The sequence below is a fragment of the Erithacus rubecula genome (genome assembly GCF_903797595.1).
Source record: "Erithacus rubecula genome assembly, chromosome: 2".
Lineage (NCBI taxonomy): Eukaryota > Metazoa > Chordata > Aves > Passeriformes > Muscicapidae > Erithacus > Erithacus rubecula.
Genome location: NC_136685.1, coordinates 70,197,864 through 70,222,365, shown reverse-complemented (window position 1 = coordinate 70,222,365; position 24,502 = coordinate 70,197,864). Strand labels below are relative to the sequence as shown.

Genomic DNA, 24,502 nt, shown 5'->3' with positions numbered 1-24,502 from the left:
TAATGAAAGTTCAGAAGTCCATGCATGACATGCTGTAGGAATCATTACTGTTTCTTTCCAACAATGCTAAAAGTTTGCAAAACTGAGATCATTTGACAAAAGCAATATAGTTGTCAGCCAGATCTGTTCAAAAGAAAAATGCTTAGTGACTTGGTTTTTGCCTTTCATTGTTATTCTCTAACAATCGACTGCTGACCTTTACAGATGGACATCAGAACTATCTTAGCAGTGATGTTGGAGTAGAAGATAATAAACAGTGTTTTGCAATTTAATCCAAGAATCTTTTGTAGTTTCCACAAGTACTTTATTCAAATAAACTAAAAAATAAACTGCACTAGACTTCAAGAGCAAATTATTTATCTCTATTTTTTTGGTCAATCTACCCAAGCTAACTCTAAATAAGCTGACTGATATAATAAGTACAATATAATGAAGGCAGTATGAAGTTTCCTCTGCTGAAAGAGACTGATTAAAACAGTTAAGTTGTTCCCAAATGCAAGAACAATTGTTTTAATTGGCTGAAGTATCTTGCTTCTACACCGCAGACTGCTACACAGATAAATACCTCACAGGGCATGGCCCAGGTAGAATTTCACATAGAAAGCAAATCAACTAACCTAGAAAGAAATCAATCAACTTTTATTTTAAAAATAAAAGAGGAATTTTAGCATATTTAAGAATTTTTTCTTTTTACACAATGTATTTGCTACATGTCCTCTACATGTTCAATTGGAAGTGCAATTCAATCAAATTCAGGCAGGTTTTGTGGAGACTGAGCTGTACACTGCACAGTTTCTCTCATCTCTTAGAAATTGAAGGCTGTGTAGCAATTTGGTTACTTTTTTATTGGTTTACTAATATCTCCATAAACTAAGAATTAAAGAGTAAAACCAATTATGTAAGCAGATTATAGAAGAAAACTAATACGTGATTCTGTCTGAACATTTAATGTTTCAGTGAAGTTCCACATACCAGGCTCATGCCTCAATCCAGGAAAGCACTCCTATTCCTAAATATATTTAAACTTGTTCTTAGCATGTTTTTCTGTGCAGCAGCAAAACTACCAAGGAAACAGAGGAAGGAAATAGACCAGTTTTTGCCATCTAAGGATGCAGCCTAATACTGCCTAATAGCATCAACAGACAGGACATACCAATCACAATATCAACAAAGATCTCATTGCTGTAGCCTTAATTCTTTTTGTTCTTCCACTCAAAACAAAGATATTTTGCAAGGAGCTTTCACCATTTGTTCAGTTTCTTATCTTCTGTAATATTTCTGCCCCCTCAGCTCACCTCAATACAAACAAAATCCCAGATCAAACTGTATAAACTTTCACTGGTCTGTTACTGAGAAATTAACTCACCGTTTTAGGTCATCCTTGGTTGTGTCTAGATGGAAACTTAATAGATGAAATTCAGCTCCACAACACAGTAATATAAATGTATCTATAAAATAAAACTGTGCAAAGCGTACAGTCTTACGGAACTTTTCTTTACCCTGAAACATAAAGGAATTTGTTAAAACTGGATTCAAACATAAATATTTTAATCTGAGATTCCTGGTGTAAAGGCAGAGCCTCCCTGTCATCCTAATCATAGGCTAGAAGGTTAAATTACTACATAGTGGCCCTTGTTATTTTTGACATCTATAACTCTCGAAAAAAAAAATTTCATTCTGCTTAAATTAGCTGACAGTATATCTGTAGTCAATTGAATCTAAAAGAATCTATCTTCCATACTCTGAGCTTCTTTTTGAATTGGGGAGTAGACTAAAGTCAAGCAGAGCTGAGCCAATGAAAATACAATGCACAGATCAGACAATGAAACCAAAACTTCCAGACATGCCCACTAGTTTTTTTAACAAGGTTGATTTTTTTCTTTTCCTAAATTATCATGAGAAAAACCTAATTTGGAGTAAATGGAGATCACCCAGACCATTAGAGCAGTGGGAGTCTCCACTTAGTAGCTCTAGAAATCGGTTCTTTCTACAAAGCTTTCAAAACAGAAGATGATGAAGGTGCAAAACAGTGTTCTTTGTGTCCAAATCAATAGAAGTTTGCAATTACCAGAATCAGGGCAGGTTCCTTATTGCAGACTGACCAGACCCTTAAAGTTCTGTCTTCTGATGCAGAAACCAACCACTTCCTGTCATGACTCCAGCCAACAGAGTTAACTGCACCATCATGACCTAATAAAAATAACAATGGAAATATCGTAAAGTTCATTCCTTGCATTAATAAATTTCTCTGGAGTTATTTGTATTGTTTTAATATAATTATGCACAACATTAAAATACATTCTAAGTACAGATTTCAAATGGTTGGACTAAAACTGGTAACAGTAAACCAGCTATTGAAATTTTCTTCCACCATAAAACACGGGAAAATGTCGCTCATTAATAAACACACAAAGATAAATCCAACTCTAATTTTTCAAAGTTATTGGAAGAGAACTTAAATATCCTTGAAATTAAATTTAAGCAATGATTCAGTATTAAAAAATGAATCTGAGTATTATACTATAATAAAATTTTACATTAAACATTGTCTGGAAACCCCTTAAGTCATCAGAAACAGTTGTTTTTTTAAGTTTTTTTATTACTGAGCTAGCTATTTTTGTCAAAATAAAATTATTATGCTGCTTCAATGGCTTGTTAAAAACAAGATTGTAAATTTACAAAGAAAGAACTTTAAAGGCCAGAAACAATATTTAAAAGCTCAAATTGTTAATTTGATCTAACATTATGTTGAAGCTGATAAAAAAGAACATGCCAATCAAATTTTACAGACTTTGATGCATGTTATTGCAATTTGTCAGTAAACGCTGATGAATTTCATCTCTCCTTAAAACATACAAAGTTCTTATGCTGCCCTCTTGTGCACATTTTATCTTTAGTCAACAGAAGTTTAATACAAAAAAAACCAGTTTGCTTGAAATTAAAGGAAGGCTATTAAATCTATTGCAGCAATTGAGATATTTCATTTTTAGACTACAAAAAGGTTTATAAGTGAGATATTTTAATTCCCAGTTACCAAACAGCTGTAGAATTTTCACCAGACAACTTCACAGGTACTGCACAAATACACACATAAGTATTATTATTATTTTGTTCACAACACAAAGCTTTATTTAAAAGTTTTGATTTTCTAAAAAAAATTTGGAAGCGTTGAATAATCTGCATTAAAGAAAAATACCAAAACCACAAAACCAATCAAGCAAAAACAAACAAAAAAAGAACATACAAAACAGTTTTCATAAGTAGTAAGGAACCTGAGAAACTTTAGGAAAGTCTGAGGTTTGGAAAATTGGAAGAGCCACACAAAAAGCTTAAGAATCTCTGCTCTCCAGGTCTCTCAGTCCCAAAGCACAGTGCAGGAGATTCCAGCTGGCTCAAAGAGCCCAGTAAAATTCAAAACAGGCATTACTCAGGGTTCCCCAGTCCTGGAGCACACTGAGAAGAACAGCAGCTGGTTTTGTAAAAGGCCATACAGCTGTTCAACATTACCTGCCCTTCACTGCAGGACACAGACACCTGAAGAGTCACCACTGAAGAAGAATGCAGAACTACTTAAAACTGCAACTGAACCCTTCAGGAAGAAAGACTGAATAAATTAGGCTAAGAGCAAAGCTTGTTATGCCATTCCTCTATGCTGCCTTATAAAGCCATGACCTTTGATAAGCAGCAATATTCAGATGTTAATGCTGTCTTGAAACTGGCAATTTTTAGTTAAAATTTTTAGATACAATTTCCATTTCTTGAAAAAAAGAAAATTTTACATTGCCATTGTTTGCAGCTCTAAGTAAGAATCATGTTTTTTTTATGGAAACACATATATCATGGCACTTCTAAAACATGAGCATCAAAAGTGGGAAGTAAACAGGTGACTGCATACAGGAAATCCAAATGGCACAGAAAAACAATGTGAATGAAACAAGCAGGCAACTAATGGTTTATGATTCCTAACCCCATGAATTACTTTACCTGGCAGTTCAACATTTATGTTGCTTTTAAAAAGAATTACATGCACAGTAAAATGTGGTTTACATTGCTTTTCAGACTTGTGCATCATTAAAATGAAAGACACAAATGATTAAAGGCATCAATGAAATAAATCAGTGAAAAACTTAAGCACTTGGTATTGTAGAAGAAAAAGACCCCATTACTCTGTCCACAAGGCATATTTTCATTAATCTCCTCACACTAGAAGGATAATATCAGTAATGTTGCCTCCTTAGTGTCACAACTTCCTCCACTAAACACAATGAAAACTACTCAAAAAAAAAACTGTTTTCACAAATCAGTTGTGAGAGTTATTTACTTAGAAGTAATCTGGTGTTTAAGACTCCCTTAAAAGCATACATGCTTGCACATGCATACACTTCTGTAGTTGTGGATTTTTTCATTGGAATAGTCCCTCTTTTTTAAAATGGTTGTTCTCTGGAAGTCTGGAGTTGCAAAGCAAACACTTCTTTTGCCAAATCATCACAGTCAATTTTTGGCTAACAAACTATCAGAATATACTACTAAAATATATACATGCATTATTATTGCAATATATTGCCTTTATTGCTTTTCTTTAATTATTGTAATATATATCATGATGAAGATTTCAATACATTCATCATGGATTGCTTCTTACCTCACAAAAAATTGAGGAATGGGAAAATCTAGTAGTCAGTTTAATTCTAGGATAAAATGAATCAATCAGAGAAATAAATTTTACATCTTGAATCATCAGTACTCCCTCTCTCTTGTTATTGGGTGATGTAAGTGGAATCCATGCCATTTTAGATAAAACTCAACCATATACTATATCTTTTATAATATAATTCATACATATACCTGAGAAAACATTATGCACATCAGTGAGATTGGAATTGAATATCAGCACAGTTTTGTCAGCCTGGCCACAAGCCAGCAGCTCTCCATCCCCTGTAAAGAAGAACATCTAAGGATTTGCATCTGAAAGCAAGAAGGAGCTCATGTGTTCCTTCTTTTAATCATAAAAATCATGCATGTCACTAGAACAAAACAAAAAACAGATATTCACTTCATATGTTTAAAACTGATTTTGTATGAACATCACAAACTAGAATTGCAGAATTTAGTAGGATTTTCTAGGCAAATTCATTTCTTGTCCTGACATATTCTCTAAATAACAAAACCTTTAACGATAAAACTCCAAACCCTAAAATTTTTGCTAAAGTGGGGTTATTTAAGCCTGTGTGTGCATGCATGGATGTGCAAAAGACAAAGAGCAAAAGAGAGAAATATGTTTCTTCCTCAAACTAAAAGAAGATTTATACTTAAAATATACTAGCAAAACTCTCTAGGGAACAGAGATGGCTGGAATATATTTTAGCATAGTTACTGATTCCATCTAATTGCTTTTATTTCCTGAGGATGAAAATTGCTCTTGTCCTCAAAATACTTACAAAGATTTAACTTCTTAAATATTTTGAAAATATTTTGCCTTGCAGGGTGTACATTGGCATAATTATATACATGGCAGAATGCTTGATTGCTAATCTAGGAAATGCTTTCTGCTTAATCATATTTACATAGGAACTGACAAAACCTATTGCAAGAGTCATTTATCCAAAGCAGTTAAGAAAAATGCCACTCCTTGGATCACACAGAAGATTTCCTTTTTTAATATTTCAACTTATAATAATTGAATAATATTTATATAAGAAGTATGAGCATTTTGAAACAGAACTTCAGTGTTTATTATATCCTAATGAAACAAAGTAAATGTGTTAGAAATAAATTCCTTAGTGAAAAAAACTCTTACTTTTCAAGTAGTAGTGGGAAAGTCAAAGAATATATTCAAAAGAAAACAAGACATGAAATCAGAAATAGAATCCTGTTGCATATGTAGCAACAGCTTGCATGGCTTTGCAAGATAAAAAATTACAACCAAACAGTACGTGGTATTGCCATAAAGTCATCTGTGAATTTATCCACAGTAAATCCCCAGTCTTTAGAAACTATGCCACACAAATTTTGGATTTTTGCACACTGATACCAGTGCACTTTTTATAAAGCCTGTACTTACCAGAATACTGCACACAGAAAACTGGGGTTGGTTTACACGTGACAGATATCTCTTTCTCATATTTGATTGGAGGACAGCTTTCCAATGGATATTCTTTATTTTTACTTTACAAAGGAAAAAAGAAAGAAACCAGTACACCTTCATTTCAGTTATGAAATAAATGTGCTTTGGGAACTATTATAAACATCTTTATATAAATATTTGCTGGAAAAAATATGTCAAATCCAAATTAATTTTAAATTGTCATATTCCTACTACTAAGAGCTGTGAATTCACAATATCAAGAATTAACATGGCCTTGCAAAAAAAAATCATCTCTTATGTCACATAGCTAACAAAAGTATTTAAAGAATGTAAACTCTACCTTGTTTACAAAGACCTTGTGCAAAATTCAATATTAACTGAAAAAAAGGCAATTTAACTAAAAAAATCCACCCAAAACTTAAAATACTAAGTAACTTAACCTATATAAAACAGTGCTAAATAAAATTTGAAATTATCTGAAATACTCTTGTAAAGGCTTCCTATGCATGCAAGGTTTACTAAAACTTTGTCTTGAGCTATTAAGTGGGTTTCTTAACACTTTAACAGCTCTGTTTAAATGAGAAAAATATGGCATCAATCATTCTTTACTTCCATGTTTGCATTACATAAAGCAAACACTCTATATAATAGTAAAGAGAAAAAAAAAGTGTGCAATATCCCCATTTAACATTCCACACAAATTAACATGAAAAGCCAGCTTTAAAAAAACTTCTGTTTTTTGTGACCAGTGATAAAGATTTCACTGGTCAATTCATACTATTACACATACTCTATTTAAATCCGTTGGAGGAAGTTTGCATTAACTTAATGTAACAAGATTCTAGGTGTGAATGAGGGACATGATCTGAAATCACTTCTCCCTGTGCCACATTCAGTTATTTTTCAGGCTACAACTGCAGTTTAAGAATATGTTGGGACTTAGCTTCCAACCATATTTAGTACTTATTCTTTCTAAGAAGAACAGATCTAAGAAAATAGATATGCATATTTTCTTTTATATGGAGCATTCAAATTTAATTTAGAGTCTGATAAACCAAATCACTTGCTGCAGTGATAAATTTTTATATCAAATTTACCAAGTTCTAGTGGCAACCCTTACTAAAAAGTTTCAATGACAGAAGCAGTTCAAATTTATTCAATTTTCTTTAATTTGTTCCTCCTCTAACAGAGTCATTAGATTACCTACCATTTACAACTGGTCTTCCACTTTGATAGCTCTTGCTTTTTCAGATTAGTATTTGGAGAAAACATAGTCATTCTATGAGAGAGAAAACAGACACTCTTATATGAAACATTAAACCTTGCATGGGAGAAATAGCTTTTTTCAAATGAAAGCAATCCTATTTCTTTCTCTACTATTTACATCTCTGGGTAATGTCAATAGATAAGAAAACGTACACTTTGATGACAATATAAATGTCTAATATTCAAATGCCTGAGTTTGGACCTTGATTTCTGTGAGTTATTTGTTGAATAGCACATTCTGAAGGTCAAAATCCATACAAATACAGTTCTCAGATAATTCTTTCTGAGAGCTGAAAAAATAAGTCTAGTCAGATGAAAGAATAAGGAGGCCAAATATGGGTTTCAAAAGGAAGTTGGCCAATGACCAGAAGCTGTGAATATTTTGGTTTACAATATGTCTTGTAAATTATTTTCTTTGATAGCATCATAACTGTTCTTCACAGGTGACTAATTTCACAGTCATGAGACAACATAGTTGATTTGAAGCATGTGAAATGTGAAAAAAATATCACACACCAATAAGACAGGAAAAGTAGTGAAATTTCTACTCACCGTGGTGCTGCTGTGTATCCTGATGACTTAATTTTACTATGGAAAACCAGTGGTTTATCTTTCACTGTGTTCTTCACCCCTGAAGGAAAATAATTTAATATACATTAAAATGTTTTTCTAATATTATATTTTACAATTAAAGTAGATAGTTTTGCACAATACACATACTTGATGCTTCCTTTTGTTACAAAACACATTTACGACCAATTACCCTAAAATAACGATTGCTGAGAAAAGGTATATGAACTGTTACATTATATAAACATCCCTCTGCCAATACCACAAATTAGTAGGAGCTTCTTTAAACTTGGAAGTAGCATGAATATTGCTCTGAATCACATTTTTCACCATTCATTTCAGTTAGAAAAGGTGTTTTCTAACTGCCTCTGCTTAGACTTTGTATGCATTAGCTATAATGTAGTCACACCCTATATTTGGACTAAGGAATGGATCTAAAGATCCTTAATAAGCTGAATGGTGGGCACATGCAAGTATTTGTGTTCCTACATAGCTCAGGTCATGGGTAATGTCTGCATGCCCAGTGTTGTACCAGCCCACAGGGCACCTTTCAGCTCCAAACTGAGTATTTCATATCAGCAGAAACAAACTGAACAAATAAATGCTGTAAAGGGGAAAATTCTGTTCATATACCCAGGGAAAAATCTCAGATGCATTGGGACACCTTTACCTATGCTGAGGGTAGAAGTCCCTTCAAACACCACTCACTATCCTTTCCCTTTATGCAGCAATGAGGCACAAAAAGGCCCTTCCTGAGCAGCTCCCAGGACCACACACCTTAATAGACCAAAGGATTTCATTACAACTCTCTTCTATCTGATCATGAGATGTCAACACAGGCAGCACAGTTGTCAGTGCTGGGTGTCCAAGGCAGCCTGGAATTCTAGCTAAAATTCTGTAGATGCATTCAGAAAATACCATAAACTCCTGGAGATATAAGCTTTGGCATTCTAATGGGCACTATAAGTGCAAATGGTGAGGATGGAAACATTTTTTCTAAATATTTTTGAGCTTTATAGTTACTAATCAAAAAAAGCTAAAAGTGCTTTAATGGCAACTGGTCCAAGAGAAGATGGTCAGATCTTTTCTTTCTTTAAGCAGTAGAATATTGAGACAAAAACTAACTTCCTAAACATCCAGTATTGGCAGAAGATTATTCAGAACAATGAAACATACCAAAACATCTGTTTGGTATATCTCATTAAGAAAAAAATGAGAAATTATACAGAAAAATTTACTGCATGCTATCGAAAAAGAATGACTTACAAAAATATAAACCTTCTACACTCTAGCACTTTTAAAATACATGTAAAGTTCTCAAGCAATGGTTTTTGAAAAAAGAAAAATAATTTTAACCATAATTTTCAGCTAAATTTACATGTGTATGATATAAAAAATTAATAGAAGTGTAAAATACTTCCTACTGAAGTAAAAATATGACACAATAAATATTTAAAACAAAAATTAACACCAGCTGGAAGTCTGTTACTGTTATCAAAAATATAATTTTATTAATTAATTTCAGGAATTGTTTATACTTACCAAGTGTTTTACTAGAAGTTTCTTTCACATTCTTCTTTAAACCTTTACACAATGGAGAATTCGCCAATAAATTACACCTGAGTTATAAAATTAAGCACAAAAAATTGATCAATGAAATGAACAAAAATTTCAGATTAGAAAAATGTGCCAAAACTCCTTATTAGCTATTTGTCTGCATGTGTGTGTGTGTACACATGCAATAGCAATGAGATTTTTTTAAATGTTAGGCATAGTGCATCAGTTATCAGCTTATACACTCAGCAGTACAGACAAGCCTTGGCCATGACCCAGTTCACAGACCATTGCTTTTACATGTTAGATCCCAGTTTTGTGAATATTAATTGATGATTTTATGACAAGCACTGGAATCAGTGTATATTGCAGTGGTTTTGTCATCCTCAAGATGCCAGCATTTTCTCATAAATAATTCCTGGGGACATAAAGGACAAGAAAGTAATGGCTAGCTGGGATTCACCAAGGGGAAATCATGATCAGTTTGATAAACTTCTGTGATAAAATGAGTGGCTTGGCAGATGAGGGGAGAGCAGTGGGTACTGTCTGCTTTGACTCCAGTAATATTTTCCTCACCATATCCCATAAGAACCTCACAGAGAAGCTGATGAACTGTGGTCTGGATGAGCACACAGTGAGGTGGACTGAAAACCAGATGAACAACCAGGCCCAGACAGTGATGGCCAGTGGCTCAAAGTCTAGGTGGAAAGCAGGAACTAGTGGAGCAACCCAGAGGTTAACTCCATTCCATATGATTCCATGGGTATAATTCCACTCAACATCTGCATTAATAATCTGGATAAGGGAGCAAAGTATGCCCTCACCATATTTGCTGATGACCCAAAGCTGGGTGGAGTGTCTTAGCAGAAGGTTGTGTTTCATTCAGGGAGACATTTGTTGTCTGCATAAATGGGCTGAGAGCAAGCTTGTGAAGCTCAACAAGGTGATAGGCAAAGTCCTGCAGCAGAGGAGGAATGAGCCCATGCAGCAGTGCAGCCTGGAGGGCAGACCCTAGAGCCAGGCTCTGTCCTAAACCAGCATCAGGACAAGAGGCAATGTGCAAAAATGAATGAAACACAGATGGTTCTCTCTGAACACCAGGAAACACTTATCTACTGTGAAGATGAGTGAGCACTGGCACAGGCTGCCCAGAGAGGTTGTGTGGTGTCTCCTCCATGGACATATTCTAAAGCTATTAAGGCATTGTGGTGGGCAAATGACTCCAAGTGCCTCTGCTTGAACAGGGTGGTTGGACAAGATAATCTGAAGAGGTGCCTTCCAAACTCATTCTGTGATTCTGTGATTTCTCCCTCTCTATACAACTAAAGTCTGATAGGAAAACAAGTAAAATCTAACCATGTCAACAAGTAGCACTGCAGAGAACCATATGACACACTTTAGTGCCAGATAAACAAATTCATCATCCAACATGGAGAGAAAACATTTAAGTGTTCTGTACCTGGCAATAACTGATAGACTTTTCTCATTTGTACGTGGGAGAAAATCACTGCGTTGAGTTCTCACCAATGCAGCAAGGTTAACTTCCAACACAGCAATCATATCTTCAAACATCGAGCTGATCAAGCATAAAACCTGCAGCAATTACCATAAATTAACACTCCATTTACTTCATAATTTAAGTTCAAAACATAATGCATTTATAATGAAAAATTAAACCAATTTCTCAAATTTATAAAAATTAGTCAAAAATATCCATGGGCTTAGTCATGAAGAGCATTAAGTGGCAGAGTGTTTAAAGCTTTCCTTCAAAAATATTCCTACATTGCTTAAATGTGTTTTAGCAAACTTACACACACAACAGTGACAGAAATTCCAACACCACCTACACTACAGACAATTTTGCAGTAAGAGTTATGAGAAAAGAAGTACACATGGAACTAAGATTGGCTTCAGCAACATGATGAGAACATACTATGAGCTGAATTTAAACAAAATCCTTTTCTAAAGCAAAAGACATTTATGTTAAAAATGTAGCCTAGATTCAGCTTACTTCTTTTAGGAAAACTACAACATCAAAAATGGAGTATACAGATAAGAATGCCTTCCATTTTTTACAACCACTTTTAGTGGCTTTCAACAGAAATTTTCCCACAACCTAAATAGTTTTGACAAATCCTTGGGAAGGATTCAGAAGTAGCACATCCTGATATTTTTTTTTAGAAACAAGATATAACAATGTTTTGGGGTTTGTTTTTTTCCCTTCAAAAGATTTCCTCTGCTTCTCCAATGGTCATTCTTGACATCCAAGGTACACCCTGAACACTTCAACAATTCACCTTTTCCTTATTAATCACTTTACACTGTACATAAGCTTTGAGAGCTTCAAACTAGCAGATTGCATAATGAAGAACCAACCCTCTTTAAAGAAACTGCTGTGTAATTCCGCTTAAATAAAACAAATCTGTGCATTAATCTGTTAGCAAAATGTGCAATTAATATTTATTGAAAATAACTGGAACTGTTAACATTTATTAAAGCAATATTTACTGTATACTCACCTTTCCATTAGCTGCCTTCCTTGTTAATGCACATGATCTGGCAATCTGAATGCTGAGGTCACTGTAACCTTTACCAAAAAGAATAAAGTGCTATAAAATAATAGCTGCATTTCAGAAGAAAAAACCCATCTCTAAGACACACACAAAAAAGACATTCATACTAATTTGATGTGACCCTAATCCACTGTCTTCAGAGTATATACTTCTATCTTACTCTCAAATTATGATGGAGTAGAATAACATTTCTTGTATTTAACACTTATGAACTGCAACGTTTAGCAACAATTCATTGCTAGCCACTAAACAGATCTAGTGCCAACATGTTATCTGAGAAAAGTCACCAGGGCCAGGAAAACACACAAAAATTACTAGGAAAAAGCATTTTTAAAATACATTTGGTTTCTATTGTATTCTGCTATTTCACAATCTAATTCTTACACAGCAATCACATTATGGTGTAATCATGTATTTTATAAACATACCTCTGTAAGATAAAAAAGCTTCTAATTCAAAGTTTGCCAAATTAATTATTAACAAGCCAGTAGAGGTTCCTATCCAAAAATAGCTAGTATTCTGGGAAGAATATCTATTAAAACAAGGAGAAAAATAACTCTGAGTAAGACAAAGAAGCTTTTCTTATTACCATACTACAAACAGCAACTGGGTTTTTTAATGCTTATTGCCCAGTACCACTACAACAATAATAAAGCACACACAGAAAAAAAACATGGAATTTAAACTTTTTTTTTTTTTTTTTCCAAAATCTGTAGCTCATAATTTCAAGCAAGACTGGTGAAGTTTTGAAAACTAAGAGCAGAACACAATCCTTGATTTCATCTAAGTGCTTCATGGCACATCTAACATTGGAATGGCACAGGAAATACTTTTCTTCAAAAATTACTGTGGTTTGTAAGAGTTGGGAGATGTTGTAAAGGCACTGTATGCACAAAGAGAAAATTCAAACCAAAAGGCAAATCCACTCAGAGTTTACTTTTACCACTCTTATATGAACACTCAAAAAGCAGTGAAATTCAATGTATGTTTTTATATAATTAAAGTACAAGAGAAAACTGAGGGAGAAAAGCCCTGGGCAAGTCTGGAATGTCTGTCTCAGCCTGTGCTTAGTGGCAGCACTATTGCAGTTGGGTAATGAAATCCAGCTTCTGCAAGCACCACAGAGTAAACCAACTGATCACAATTTCAGTCAACATCCTGGCAGAAGAAATGTATTACCAAGCATAAGATAATTGTACCAAAATAACAGTTGTCATTCTCAAAAAAATCTAATTTTTTTTTGATGCCACGATAGATAAAAATTGATATTAACATTTTAATATTTTTTTTCCAAATAGGACTCAGTAGACTTATTAGTTTTATTTGTAAAATCAGACCACAAGAGTTACAGTAAGGATATGGTAAAATATGAAGCTGTAACTTGGTATGAAAAAACTCACTGTAATGGCTTAGTAGTATTTTATTACCAAAAAAATAAATTTTAAAAAAATTTTAAAAAATATTTCTGGTTTGTGATACTTTTACATGAGATGAGTAGTTTTATTTGTGGTTTCCACTACCTTCATTACAGCAGTAACAGACTAATTTAATACTTTGAATTATTTATAAAGAAGTGCCACTAAAGTTAAGAGAACACCATAAGGTGATACATCCAGGAAGTTTAACTCACTCCCACTTTATAATAATAAAATCCATTGTGATGAGATTGCTCAATGTCAAAAAGCTTAATAAAGTGTGAGATGCCTAATTTTGGACAACAGTGCTCCAAAAATGTTTCACTGTTGCTTTTCATTGAAGGCAGGAAAAGCAGCGATCAGTTTATCAGGGATTGCTCAATTGTTCAGACAAATCTGAAGCCAACACACTATTTTTTAAAAATACACAGAAAAAAAATATTTATAAACAAAGAACTCTCAACCCCAAATATAATAGAACTGAATTAACAGCAATATAATGGCCATGGCTGAAGAAAAAAAGAACAAAACCATCAACTGCAGTGTTAGCTGGAAGAACAGACAGACCTGAGATGTACAAGGTGAAGCAGTAACAGGTAGGTATGGGAGAGTAATGTTATCTCAAATCAGAAAATTATTTCAAATAATCTGTTACTGTGGATCCATTTCAGATAACCATGTCCCAAAAGGGGATTGAAAAATAAATGAGATTTGAGTTTCAGAAATTTTCAAAAGCAAATGTTAAAAACATTACACAAAACACCTTTTACAAGGTACAAACTATTTTATCCAGAAGTGCAGAGGTAACTTGTTCATGAGCTGTAATTTGCTGTCCAAGGAGAGAACTTGATAGTGGCTGGCACTGGTCTATCAGAGAAAAAATCATAGTAAAAGCCTGAATATGAAAAGAGAGTAATTCAGACTGGAAGTAAAATTGAACGAGTCAGCTCCTGGAACAACTTCACTAGGAACATGGTGGATTGTTTATTGGCAGAAAACTTATCTTCTTAAAGATGTGCTGCTGTTCAAATCAAACCTACAGTTGTGATGAAGCCAAAGTCTTGATTCTTTGAGAGTGATACTAAACAAACAATAAGACAGACTGTAATAATTCATCATCTGACCTTCAAGTGCTGTCACTGCATTAAAGTATGTCTGAGATGTGCATCTTAAAAATCACCACTTAATCCCTCTCAGTGGTGGTACTTCTATATACTCAGGCATCATGAAAATAACTGTGAATAATTACCTAAATTTAACATTAAAAAATTGTCCAGGACTGCGGGATATTTTTCTTCTCTGTTTATCAAAAGTTGTTTATATATCTAACCAGAGATTAATCAGCTCCATCTGAGTAACCCACCATAGAGCAAAGGTTAGGACAAGAGTTTTCTAAAACATGATGTGACTAAGAAATTTATAGAAGTGACAATCATAAATTACAACACAAATAGGTTGTTCTTTGAGACAGTTCTTGTGGGAGTGTCCTGACCAGATCTCCAGGTGCCTGATAATACAGTCAACCTTCTCTTCAGGAAAGAAATGCAATGTAAGACTAACCAATTCCATGAGAATGAATAAAAGCACCATGTTCTGAAATATCTGTCCCTCTGGCAGAAGTTTGACTGGAGTAAACAGTAGCTATGTAGTTCAAAATTATTTAAATTTGGAAGGCAAAGTGACACAATCACACAGTGGCCACATCAGATATTTCTTTAGGAAAGTAAACTCAAAATAAATTTGATTTATTAATTACTTTTTAACACATCTTCCTTGATCAACTGGTATCAACAGATTTACAATGGATATTCTCAATGACATTTTTATAGGATTATTTTTCAGAATAAAACACAGTTTTAACTTTGTATCAGCTTGTGTACATTATCTTCTTGAGAGTAGGCCACCAAAAGTTGCAGATCACTAAAAACATTATTTGATTTTCCTATTGTATTTTTTACAAAATACAAATTTGCAGTGAAAATAATCCAAGAACCAATAGGAGCTCGAATTCTAGTCAAATAATAGGTGGGTTTTTAAAGGACTTACGTGTTTTCTTCATTATGGAAACATACAAAAAAGTCACAATGCTCAATTAAGAGGATAGGCAATGACGTTTCCACTGATCTTTCTGGTCTCATGTTGTCTGTTTTGTAAAGCTTGGAATTATTCTGCCCTTCACCTAAGAAAGTCAAAAATACCAGCTATCAAAAAACTATGAAATAAGGGAAACAGACAGGATTCAAGAGAGAATTTGTAGTAGCCATGAAAAACTAAGACCACACTCAAGAAACTTCTATTTCAAAAGATGTATATTTCCTAAAAGCCAGCTTTCCTCGTTATTACGGGTTGTTTTTTTTTAAATACCTAGAGACAAAATGCAAAGATCTTAACTATGGACTGAAAAGGAGTTTGCAGATTTTAGGTGTTTTCATCTCGAGAAGTGACACTGAAAGCCAGATTCCAACAATTCTTAAATATGCTGGGTATCTTTCCACTTAGCCTGAAAATTCCCTTGACACTTAAATTACAACATAATCCAAAAGCAAGATGAAAATCCACCTTGGTATCCTGCTCCAAAGGAGCATCCAATCCGCTCTGCATGTGTAACTCATACTCAAGGACTATCAGCATCAAATTCAGCATTAGACTGAGACATTACATCACTTCTTCAAACTGAAAGTCAGATCCACAGATTTTAAACAGTAACAAGAAATGTAGCAGTCTTTCTCCTTAGGTTAGGACTTTAGGATTGTAGAAGCCGGATCATTAAGCAGGTAAGAATACAACAGTCATTGATCCAGAGAAAGAGTAAGCAAGGGACACCAGATTTCCCTTTCCCTAAGAAAGCACAGCAGTGATGAGGGGATGGGGTTCTGCACTCCACCAAGGATAGGGTTACTTTCCATTGTACCAAGGCTCATAGCCATCCCAAGGCACAACAAGAAAGCTGCCAAACCAGTTCTGATATCAGGGGGTCACCCTGCTGGGGTTACCAGGGCAGTCTATAAAGATTTATAAGTACTCTGTGTTATACCACTAGAAATATCACAGCCAGAGGAATACCATATCATGAAGGTGCTGGTATAGATTAAAAAAAAAAAAAAAAAAAAAAAAAAAAAAAAAAAAATTAGAAAAGCAAAAAAAAAAAAAAAAAAAGAGAGAATCCTAGAAACTTCAAAGATAACTGAGAAATAGCACTCCCTTTTGACAAGGGATTAATTTTTAGGCACTTGTTCTGTTCTCACTCAGGCCTTGGACAATTAATTCAATTAAACAAAATCAAATACTTAATAGTGTACATGATGCTATGTTTCATGAAGAAATGCACTGGCCAAAAATTTCTTGCATACATACATACAAAATTCCTTCCAGATACAGCAATATCCAACTACATATCAGCTTCAGTAAGAATTCCATGCTACAGTCTAAGACTCGTAAGTCTACCACTTGCAATAAATTATCATGGTAAAAAAAGCACACACTCAGTAGCCAGTAACAACTAGACTATACCATAAACAGCATTCTAGGAGCACTGTGCTACCTATTTCTTTGCCAGATTTCCACACTTTATTACAGAATTTCTCTTGCTCTTTCTTTAAGTCGATATGTGCTACACAACGGTAATTATGATCACTGATTAAACTGAAGATCCAAAGCTGCAAGAAAAAGAAAAAGCAATTGCAATAACCTTTTGACACTAAATATAAAGCTTACATGAATAAAAACTGAAGACACAATATTTAAAACCATGGATGCAATTAGTGAACTTTTGTACATGGCATCTCACTTTGGACAAGAACTCCAAATATATGTATTTCTATGTTTATTAAAGATAATCAAAGATTATATATTAAAAATTAGTAATAACAGGAATTATCAATTTGGACTGTACATCTAATTCCCACATGTTTATGTGTCTTGAAAAAAGCTCCTTATAGACTGCCACAATTAAAAATCACAGGTAGCATGCATGTAATTGCTCACTGGGTCATGTCCATTTATATAATATATTTTATCATTTATACCTTTCTCAGTTTAGACATCACTACAGGTAAAGCTTTAATTTTCTTCAGAATTACTGAACAGTAACACTGAAGAAAAACATCTAGAAATTATAATGTAAATATACTCTTACCATTAAAGAAGGGGTGAAATGGATATTCACATATACTACATTTTCATTAGAATTCCAACATGATGAAATCATAGCCTCTTCCATTTAATTGTGATTGCATTTCTTTTTTTGGCCAATATAGGAGAATCCCATTTTTCACCTTTTTTCTTTTAAAACTGATATATTTATAGCCTTTCAGTGTGCTCTTCTTACATAACCACTGATGGTGCTCTTAAAAGTTTTCCTGGTTTTCAGGAAAAAGTTTCTGTTATGTAATAGAGCTCTTATTTACTATTTATGGTTTGCACTAAAATAACTGAATTATGCTTGCTAAAATAACTCTTTTAACAATTCAAAAAACTTAGCCAGTTTGTGAAACTTTTTTATAGATAGAGGCATCAATAATAGTTGAATCTTGACATAGAGACTGAGTTTAACAATGAACAATTCTTACCTGTCCCTCAGCACATCCAGTGATAATCTGTTTGTTTTCTTCATCAATTAGCAGACTTAGCAAAGGAAATGCTGCTCAAAAAAGAAAGATAAAAGCATTTCTAGAGTAGACACAAATCAGATATTTAATTAAAATATATTATTCAGAATTTAATCTTCCTATGTATACAGACTGGGAAAAACAGCCCTTACAGCAGCTCTCATGGCTGCACAGAGCTTTGTGTGCTTCAGCCTTTCTGCTGCTGAGGGCTTTCCATTTGCAGGTCTCTGACTTTCTGTCACCTAAGCTGCCATGGCAGTGGTTCCCTGTACCCTGTCACCTAAGCTGCTGTGGCATGTTTTCCAGACTTGTTTATAAAAGTACACTAAAACTATCCACTGGGAAGCAGACTTTAAAGGAAAACCTATCTACTGTTGGCTTTAAAGGATAATATGCTTACTACTATCTTGTCTATGAGAGTAATTTTCACTAAATCAACCCAAAACTCCTATAATAATCATAAATTATTGTTTAGAGATAGGAGGTTTTTGCTATGAAAAAATACATTTAAAAATAGAAAAAATTACCTGTTATTATTCCTGATTGATATATTAACTGGCTGGTAGAATAGTCCCATACCTTTAGATTAAAAAGAAAAAATTAAAATATATAAAGATAGGTATTTACTTAGATATCTAGGGAAAACACAACTTTAAACAGACATCAGGTGGTAAAAACAGAGAAATTAAGGCATTGGAAGTGATGTTCTCCGGAAAGAATTTTTTTTTCAGCACCTGTTTCTATCTATGAAGGGTTTTGTCCAACTTGTCCAAGCCCCCTTGGTGAAAAAGGGGAAACTCACATGATGCAAAAACACAAAGTATCATATTTTCTTAGGTTAATGTCTACGTGATTTTAGCTAACTTTATGACAAGGCATTCACAAAAAAGAAAAGAGGGGAGTAGTGCATACAGTAACCCAGTATAATAATCCCAAAAAGAAAAATTCAAATCGATATTAGCAGCCTCAAAGAGAAATGTTTTCCTTCAGCTCAGCATCTGTGAAACACTTCAGTTACAGCCAAACTGATCAAAATATTTTATTTCTGTTTGTCAGATGACAATAATCACTGAAGTTAATACTTCAGTGTGAAAAGTTCAATGTGGAAAGTTTTGAATACAAAAAGCCTGCATTGTTGTTTTAAAAAAGAATAATTAATTTTTGTTATAATTTCCCAAGCAATTCAAAGAACAATATCCTTATCTCCATAAAATCAAAGATATTTTTTACTTAATCTTCAGAGCATATTTAAAGGGGAATAAATAATAAATATTCATTAAATTATTCTTTTTTTAAGTTCATCTCTATAATTTCCTTGCCTTAAAGGTTCTGTCTTCTGATACTGATATAAGCATACTTTTCTCCCATGTGCAAAACTCAGCAGCAGTCACTGGAGCCAGGTGTCCATCCAATTCAGCTAATACAGCTTCCTTCTGTGATTAATCAAGTCAAAAATAGAATAGATTTCAGCATAAAATTGACAATTGTTTTATTAATTATTAGCTCTTGCTAAGCATTGTCAAATTTGTTTTCAAAGTATAATTCAGTAAGATTTTTCTTAATGAAACTGAAGCCCTGTATACTATCCTGCTGGCAAACCCATTACACATTACTTTTGCTTCTTCAGACTGAATGATTTAGGAATAGTTTTTCAGATGACCTAAGATTATTTTCTATTTCTAAGTTATTCAGATACTGTTCCATTTCAATTCTGTAAACCTAGTCTTCTACTGATATATGATGCATTATCAAGCATCAAATAAGTTCCTACTTATTTTATGACACAAAATGAATATTTTTGCTTAATTTTACTAACATTTCTGTATAATGATTTTATTTGAAAGTGAATAATTAAAAGAAATACGAGTACCATGGCTACAGAGAAGGTTATCTCACCTTTGCACTTAACATGTAGATCTGATTTCCAGCACATACTGCCACTTGTTGGTCATCTGGACTAAATCTTATATGAAGCACTGTTCCCAAAAGACTTCCAATAACAATTCCTTGAGGTGTAAACCCTGCAGCAATTGTATTGTTGATGAGAGTCAATGATATAAAAATCTGGAGCAGTGAGATTCTTAGAAACTTTGCATAGCAGTTACTAACTACAGAGCTGTCCCAGTTTCTTTCAGGAATAAGTACAGAAAAACACACTGTTTAAATACACAGTATTGGGGATGGGAAAAAAAAAGCATAGAACTATGGACCACCAGAATTCCTCCATCTGCTCTGTTGCCTAGACATGATCTGGAACTCATTGTGATATTAATAATTCCCATAAAATCATGCTTTCCTGCTTCCATTAAAGATTGCCAGAGAAAGGATTTTTGGAGGAGGGTGATGTGCCCATGGTACTCACTAGTGCCATGTTCCATTTTGGAGGTAAGAAATCCTAACAGAAGCCCAGCAAAACACCATTTTGAAAACTACTTCTTCTGGGACAATATGCCAGTCACTTGGCCAAAAATTAAAGAGGATTTTCCTTCTCTAGTTTTAATTTTTCTGTGGGAAAAGGCTGAAAGAGAAAGTGCACCACTAAATATTGTTAGAGTCAGATAAGACTAGCTCTGAGAACAGGTCATGTTTCTATCCTGTCTTCATGATTTCCTTTGGGTCATCTCACTGGTCTAAGCAGACTGGTTTCTCCTGACCCCTATTTTATAATGCTGCCTTTAAACATGTGAGGATGGTTCAGATATGTAATTAAATTTTAGGATTTCATAGGAAACAAATTATCTAGAATACAATCATAACTACAGGTGTCCTTTCAGGCTTTCATATTAGATGCTGTGGAGTCTTTTACAATTGATTAACAGGTCAAGGCCACACAAAGAATTCCTTAACTGTTTTGGCACAGTTTATAAGAAATAATATGAGAAAACATGCCAAGAATGTGCAGAGAGCAGTGTGTGGAGACAGATTCTACAGCATCTGCTGAAGAGCCTGCAGATGGAGAAAAAATGAAAAAGCCAAGCAGCAGACAATCTGAATGTCAAATACCTTTGTATCAAAAGTACACATACTCTTTATCTCACTGCTACTTCTATTCCTATCTTCCAGTTTTATTTTCTCAAAATTCATAATCCCATTTTATTCCCAGTTCCTGAAGCATCCTTTGATTCTCCATGTTACTCTTACATGGATTAAAATTTAATACTGACCTTTTTTAATAAAAAGCACGAATATTGTTAAACTTTTATTTATAACATTAGTTTTCACATTATATAGATTTGCAAATTCAAGGTGGAGCAGAGTGCAAGAGAACTCCCTCACATTAAGCCATTGGTGACCCTCCAACTATAGGTAACAAGGAGGAAACTTTTTCAAGTGTGACACAATGCCATGCAACTTAAAATATTGACATCAAAAGAGGACAGACTGCCACTGGGAGTTCAGTGAATCATGACTCTGGGGGGAATCTTGCTCTTTTTGCTTTTTTTTTTTTTTTTTCCTTTCATTATTCTTCTACTTTCCAATCAATTTAAGCTTGCAGAGAAGTTAGCACTGCTCCTCAGAATATAATGCCATTGGTTGAGGCTCCAAACCAAGACGGTGGTCAGGATACAGGGTCATGCACTCTTCTCCCAAATCAAATACTTTGGTCACTCTCTCACATACACACGTGAAAACAATGTTCCAGAAACAGGAGAGGCAAAGCAGGATATGGAACACTAGTTCCACAAGTATTCCAGAAAAGGAAGTATTTTGGCGGTGCATGTTTAACCATGCAGTATTGCTATGACCAATTTTTCTCTGACTATTTTATCCCACATTGGCAGGAGGTCGCTGCCTCCGCAGTGCCTCTGTTTGCCCCGAGGCTGCCGGCAGGCTCTGGCTCCGCACAGCACCTCGGCCAGCTCCCGACCCAGCCCAGCACCGCCGCTGGCTGCGACAATGACAGCACTGCCTGCGCTGCCGGCCGGAGAGCAGGAGAGACACGGCATCAACAGGGCAGGCCATGCTGCTGAATCCGAGTGGCTGAGGCGTGCTTCTCAGAAATACCCATCTGGTTACAGACGCAGCAAAGGGACAACACCTCCTTGGTGCTGGGGCGGCTTTCCAAGGTGGCTGCTGCTCAGAAACTGGCTGGACACTGATCTCAGTGACTGATGGCGAATGGCTGCCTTTGCATCACTTCTTTGTTTATGTATATGACACACATATATATTATATAAACAATACTCTACCTTCTTGCATTTTCTGTGTACATTCATCAAGATTCCACACTATCACACGTTCATGAGAGGCAGAGCAGACAAGAAGTGGATTGATTTTACTTCCAAATGACAATGCAGAAATTGAGTTATGATGCCCTGACAAATATAATGGCTGACAAATGTAGATAAAGAAGAGTTAATTGAATCACTGCAAACAAAGATTATGGATAATACAAAACTACAAATGGATAATGTACATGGAATCAACAAAACAATAACTAGTTTTTATTTACAGCTTCAAAATCAGCTGAGCTACAATGCAGCTGGACTGGGTTTGGCTAGGATGGAGCTAACTTTTTCCATAGCAGCTTGCGTGGCACAGTGCTTTGTGACAAAACCAGGGATGATAAGACAGCAATGTTTTGGCTGTTGCCAAATATTCTTTGCACAGCACTGAGGTCTTCTCTTTTTTCCTACTGTTTCTCAGTTTCCCCATCCAAATAATAGGCTGAAGATGAATAAGAGGCTGGGAGGGGACACAGCTGGAACAAATATTTCAGTTTATTGAACTGGCAAAGGGATATCCCCTACCATACGATGTTATGCTGAGCAACAGAACTGGGGTATTGCATGCAAAAAGGTGCTGAGGGTCTGGGACATTGACTCCAAGGGTCTGCTGCTCAAACCCTGTCTGGGATTAGTCTGTTGCAGAGGGTGGTGACTGCCCTAGTATAGCTTTTTCTTTCTCGTCCCTTCACTAATTAACCTACCTTTGTCTCTACCCGTGACTTCTCACTTTTTCCTATCCTATGCTCTCCCCTACTCTGCTGGAAAGGTTGGGTAATGGTTTAGCTGCCTTCCAGGGCCAGCCCACCACATTTTTATTGTTATCACAATAAAAAAGTTCATAAAAATGTTAGTACCTTTCCGGCACTGAACTGAAACCTGACACTTCTACATCACCCTCAAATATTTTATTTATAAATAAGTTTCGAGTAGCAGCCCACGAAGGGCTCTATTCTAGCTTTACCTGCGCAGTGGCAGTGTTCCAGACGCACACCTCATTGCGACTCACAGGGAAAGCACAGCGCTGGTGGCTGCACGCCAGCTGAAAGAGGGGCTCTGGCACCTTGCCTTTAAACAAGTGCTTTTGGCAGACAACGCCAGGATGGCCGCTTCCTGCAGAGGCGCCGCGGGCCCCGGCGCTCTCCATCCTGCGGCTGCGAACGGCCCCGCGGAGCCGGACACCGGGGCCGCCTTCCCCGCCGGCCGCGACACCGCGGGGCCGCGCCCGGGGCTCCCTCCTGCTGGGAGGCGGAGAGCTTCGGCCTCGGCCCCGGCCGTGAGCAGGGCAGCGCCGCCGCCGACGGGAGGCCGGCCGGACAGCCCTCGCGCGGCCGCGGCCGCGGCCGCTGTCCCCTCCCCTGGCAACGGGCCCCGCCACCGGCGACAGCCGCCCGGAGCTGCTCCCTGGCTCTCCACAGCGAGGAACTGCTGCACAGAAAGCTGCATGGCCAGAAGGTCCAGGAGTGCCCCGCTGGGATGCCAGCTGGAGCACTGAGCCCAGCACTGGGGACCCCAGCACAACACAGGGACAGATTGGACAGGACCTGAAGGACAGATGGGAACATCTCTCCTGTAAAGACAAGAGGAGGGATTTGGGTTCTTCACACAATCACGGAGTCAGAATGGGTCAGGTTGGCAGGGACCACAGGGAGTCATCTAGTTTAACCACACTGCTCAAGCAGTGTCATCCTAAAGCACATGGCACAGGATTGCATCCAGACAGTTCTTGAATATCCCCTCATCCATATCTTGAGAGGGACTCCACAACCCCTCTAGGCAATCTGTTCCCATGGATGCACAGTTCTTTCTCATATTCAGGTGAGAAAGCCTTGTCATTTTCAGCCTGAAGGGACACCTTATAGCACCCTGTGAATATATAAAGCAAGCATATGAAGACAGGGAGAAACTTACCAAGACCTTTACTGTCAGGACAAGGGACAAAGACATTAAACTAAGAAGGGTTTATTTGGATTGGACAGAGGGAGCATATTTTTTACAATGCAGGTGGTGAGACACTGGAACAGGGTGCCCAGAGAAACTGTAGATGCCCTGCCACTGGAAGTGTTCAAGGCCAGGATGGATGAAGCTTTGAGCAACCTGGTCTACTAGAAGGTCTCCCTGCCCACAGCAGGACTAAGACTAAGTGATTGTCTTAGATTGTGGAATGTACTTTCCAACCCAAACCATCTGTTGTTTTGTGATGCAG

At 35.9% G+C, this 24,502-nt stretch overlaps 1 protein-coding gene across 1 annotated transcript in view; it reads right to left on the bottom strand.

The window, feature by feature from the left end:
- Positions 1 to 23,490, bottom strand: part of WDR27 (WD repeat domain 27) — an 87,785-nt gene extending 64,295 nt beyond the window's left edge. The window contains exons 1-18 of the mRNA XM_079326433.1: positions 23,261 to 23,490; positions 22,261 to 22,402; positions 19,967 to 20,091; positions 19,390 to 19,503; positions 18,598 to 18,649; positions 18,032 to 18,102; positions 17,005 to 17,119; positions 15,510 to 15,642; positions 12,477 to 12,580; positions 11,995 to 12,062; positions 10,935 to 11,068; positions 9,464 to 9,540; positions 7,904 to 7,982; positions 7,293 to 7,364; positions 6,062 to 6,165; positions 4,846 to 4,935; positions 2,069 to 2,190; positions 1,367 to 1,500 (exon numbers count right to left, since the gene is read on the bottom strand). Of these exons, the coding sequence (XP_079182559.1) occupies positions 1,367 to 1,500; positions 2,069 to 2,190; positions 4,846 to 4,935; positions 6,062 to 6,165; positions 7,293 to 7,364; positions 7,904 to 7,982; positions 9,464 to 9,540; positions 10,935 to 11,068; positions 11,995 to 12,062; positions 12,477 to 12,580; positions 15,510 to 15,642; positions 17,005 to 17,119; positions 18,032 to 18,102; positions 18,598 to 18,649; positions 19,390 to 19,503; positions 19,967 to 20,091; positions 22,261 to 22,402; positions 23,261 to 23,443 (1,919 nt within the window). The 5' untranslated portion in view covers positions 23,444 to 23,490. The remainder of the gene's footprint in view (positions 1 to 1,366; positions 1,501 to 2,068; positions 2,191 to 4,845; positions 4,936 to 6,061; positions 6,166 to 7,292; positions 7,365 to 7,903; positions 7,983 to 9,463; positions 9,541 to 10,934; positions 11,069 to 11,994; positions 12,063 to 12,476; positions 12,581 to 15,509; positions 15,643 to 17,004; positions 17,120 to 18,031; positions 18,103 to 18,597; positions 18,650 to 19,389; positions 19,504 to 19,966; positions 20,092 to 22,260; positions 22,403 to 23,260) is intronic.
- Positions 23,491 to 24,502: the final 1,012 nt, after the last annotated feature.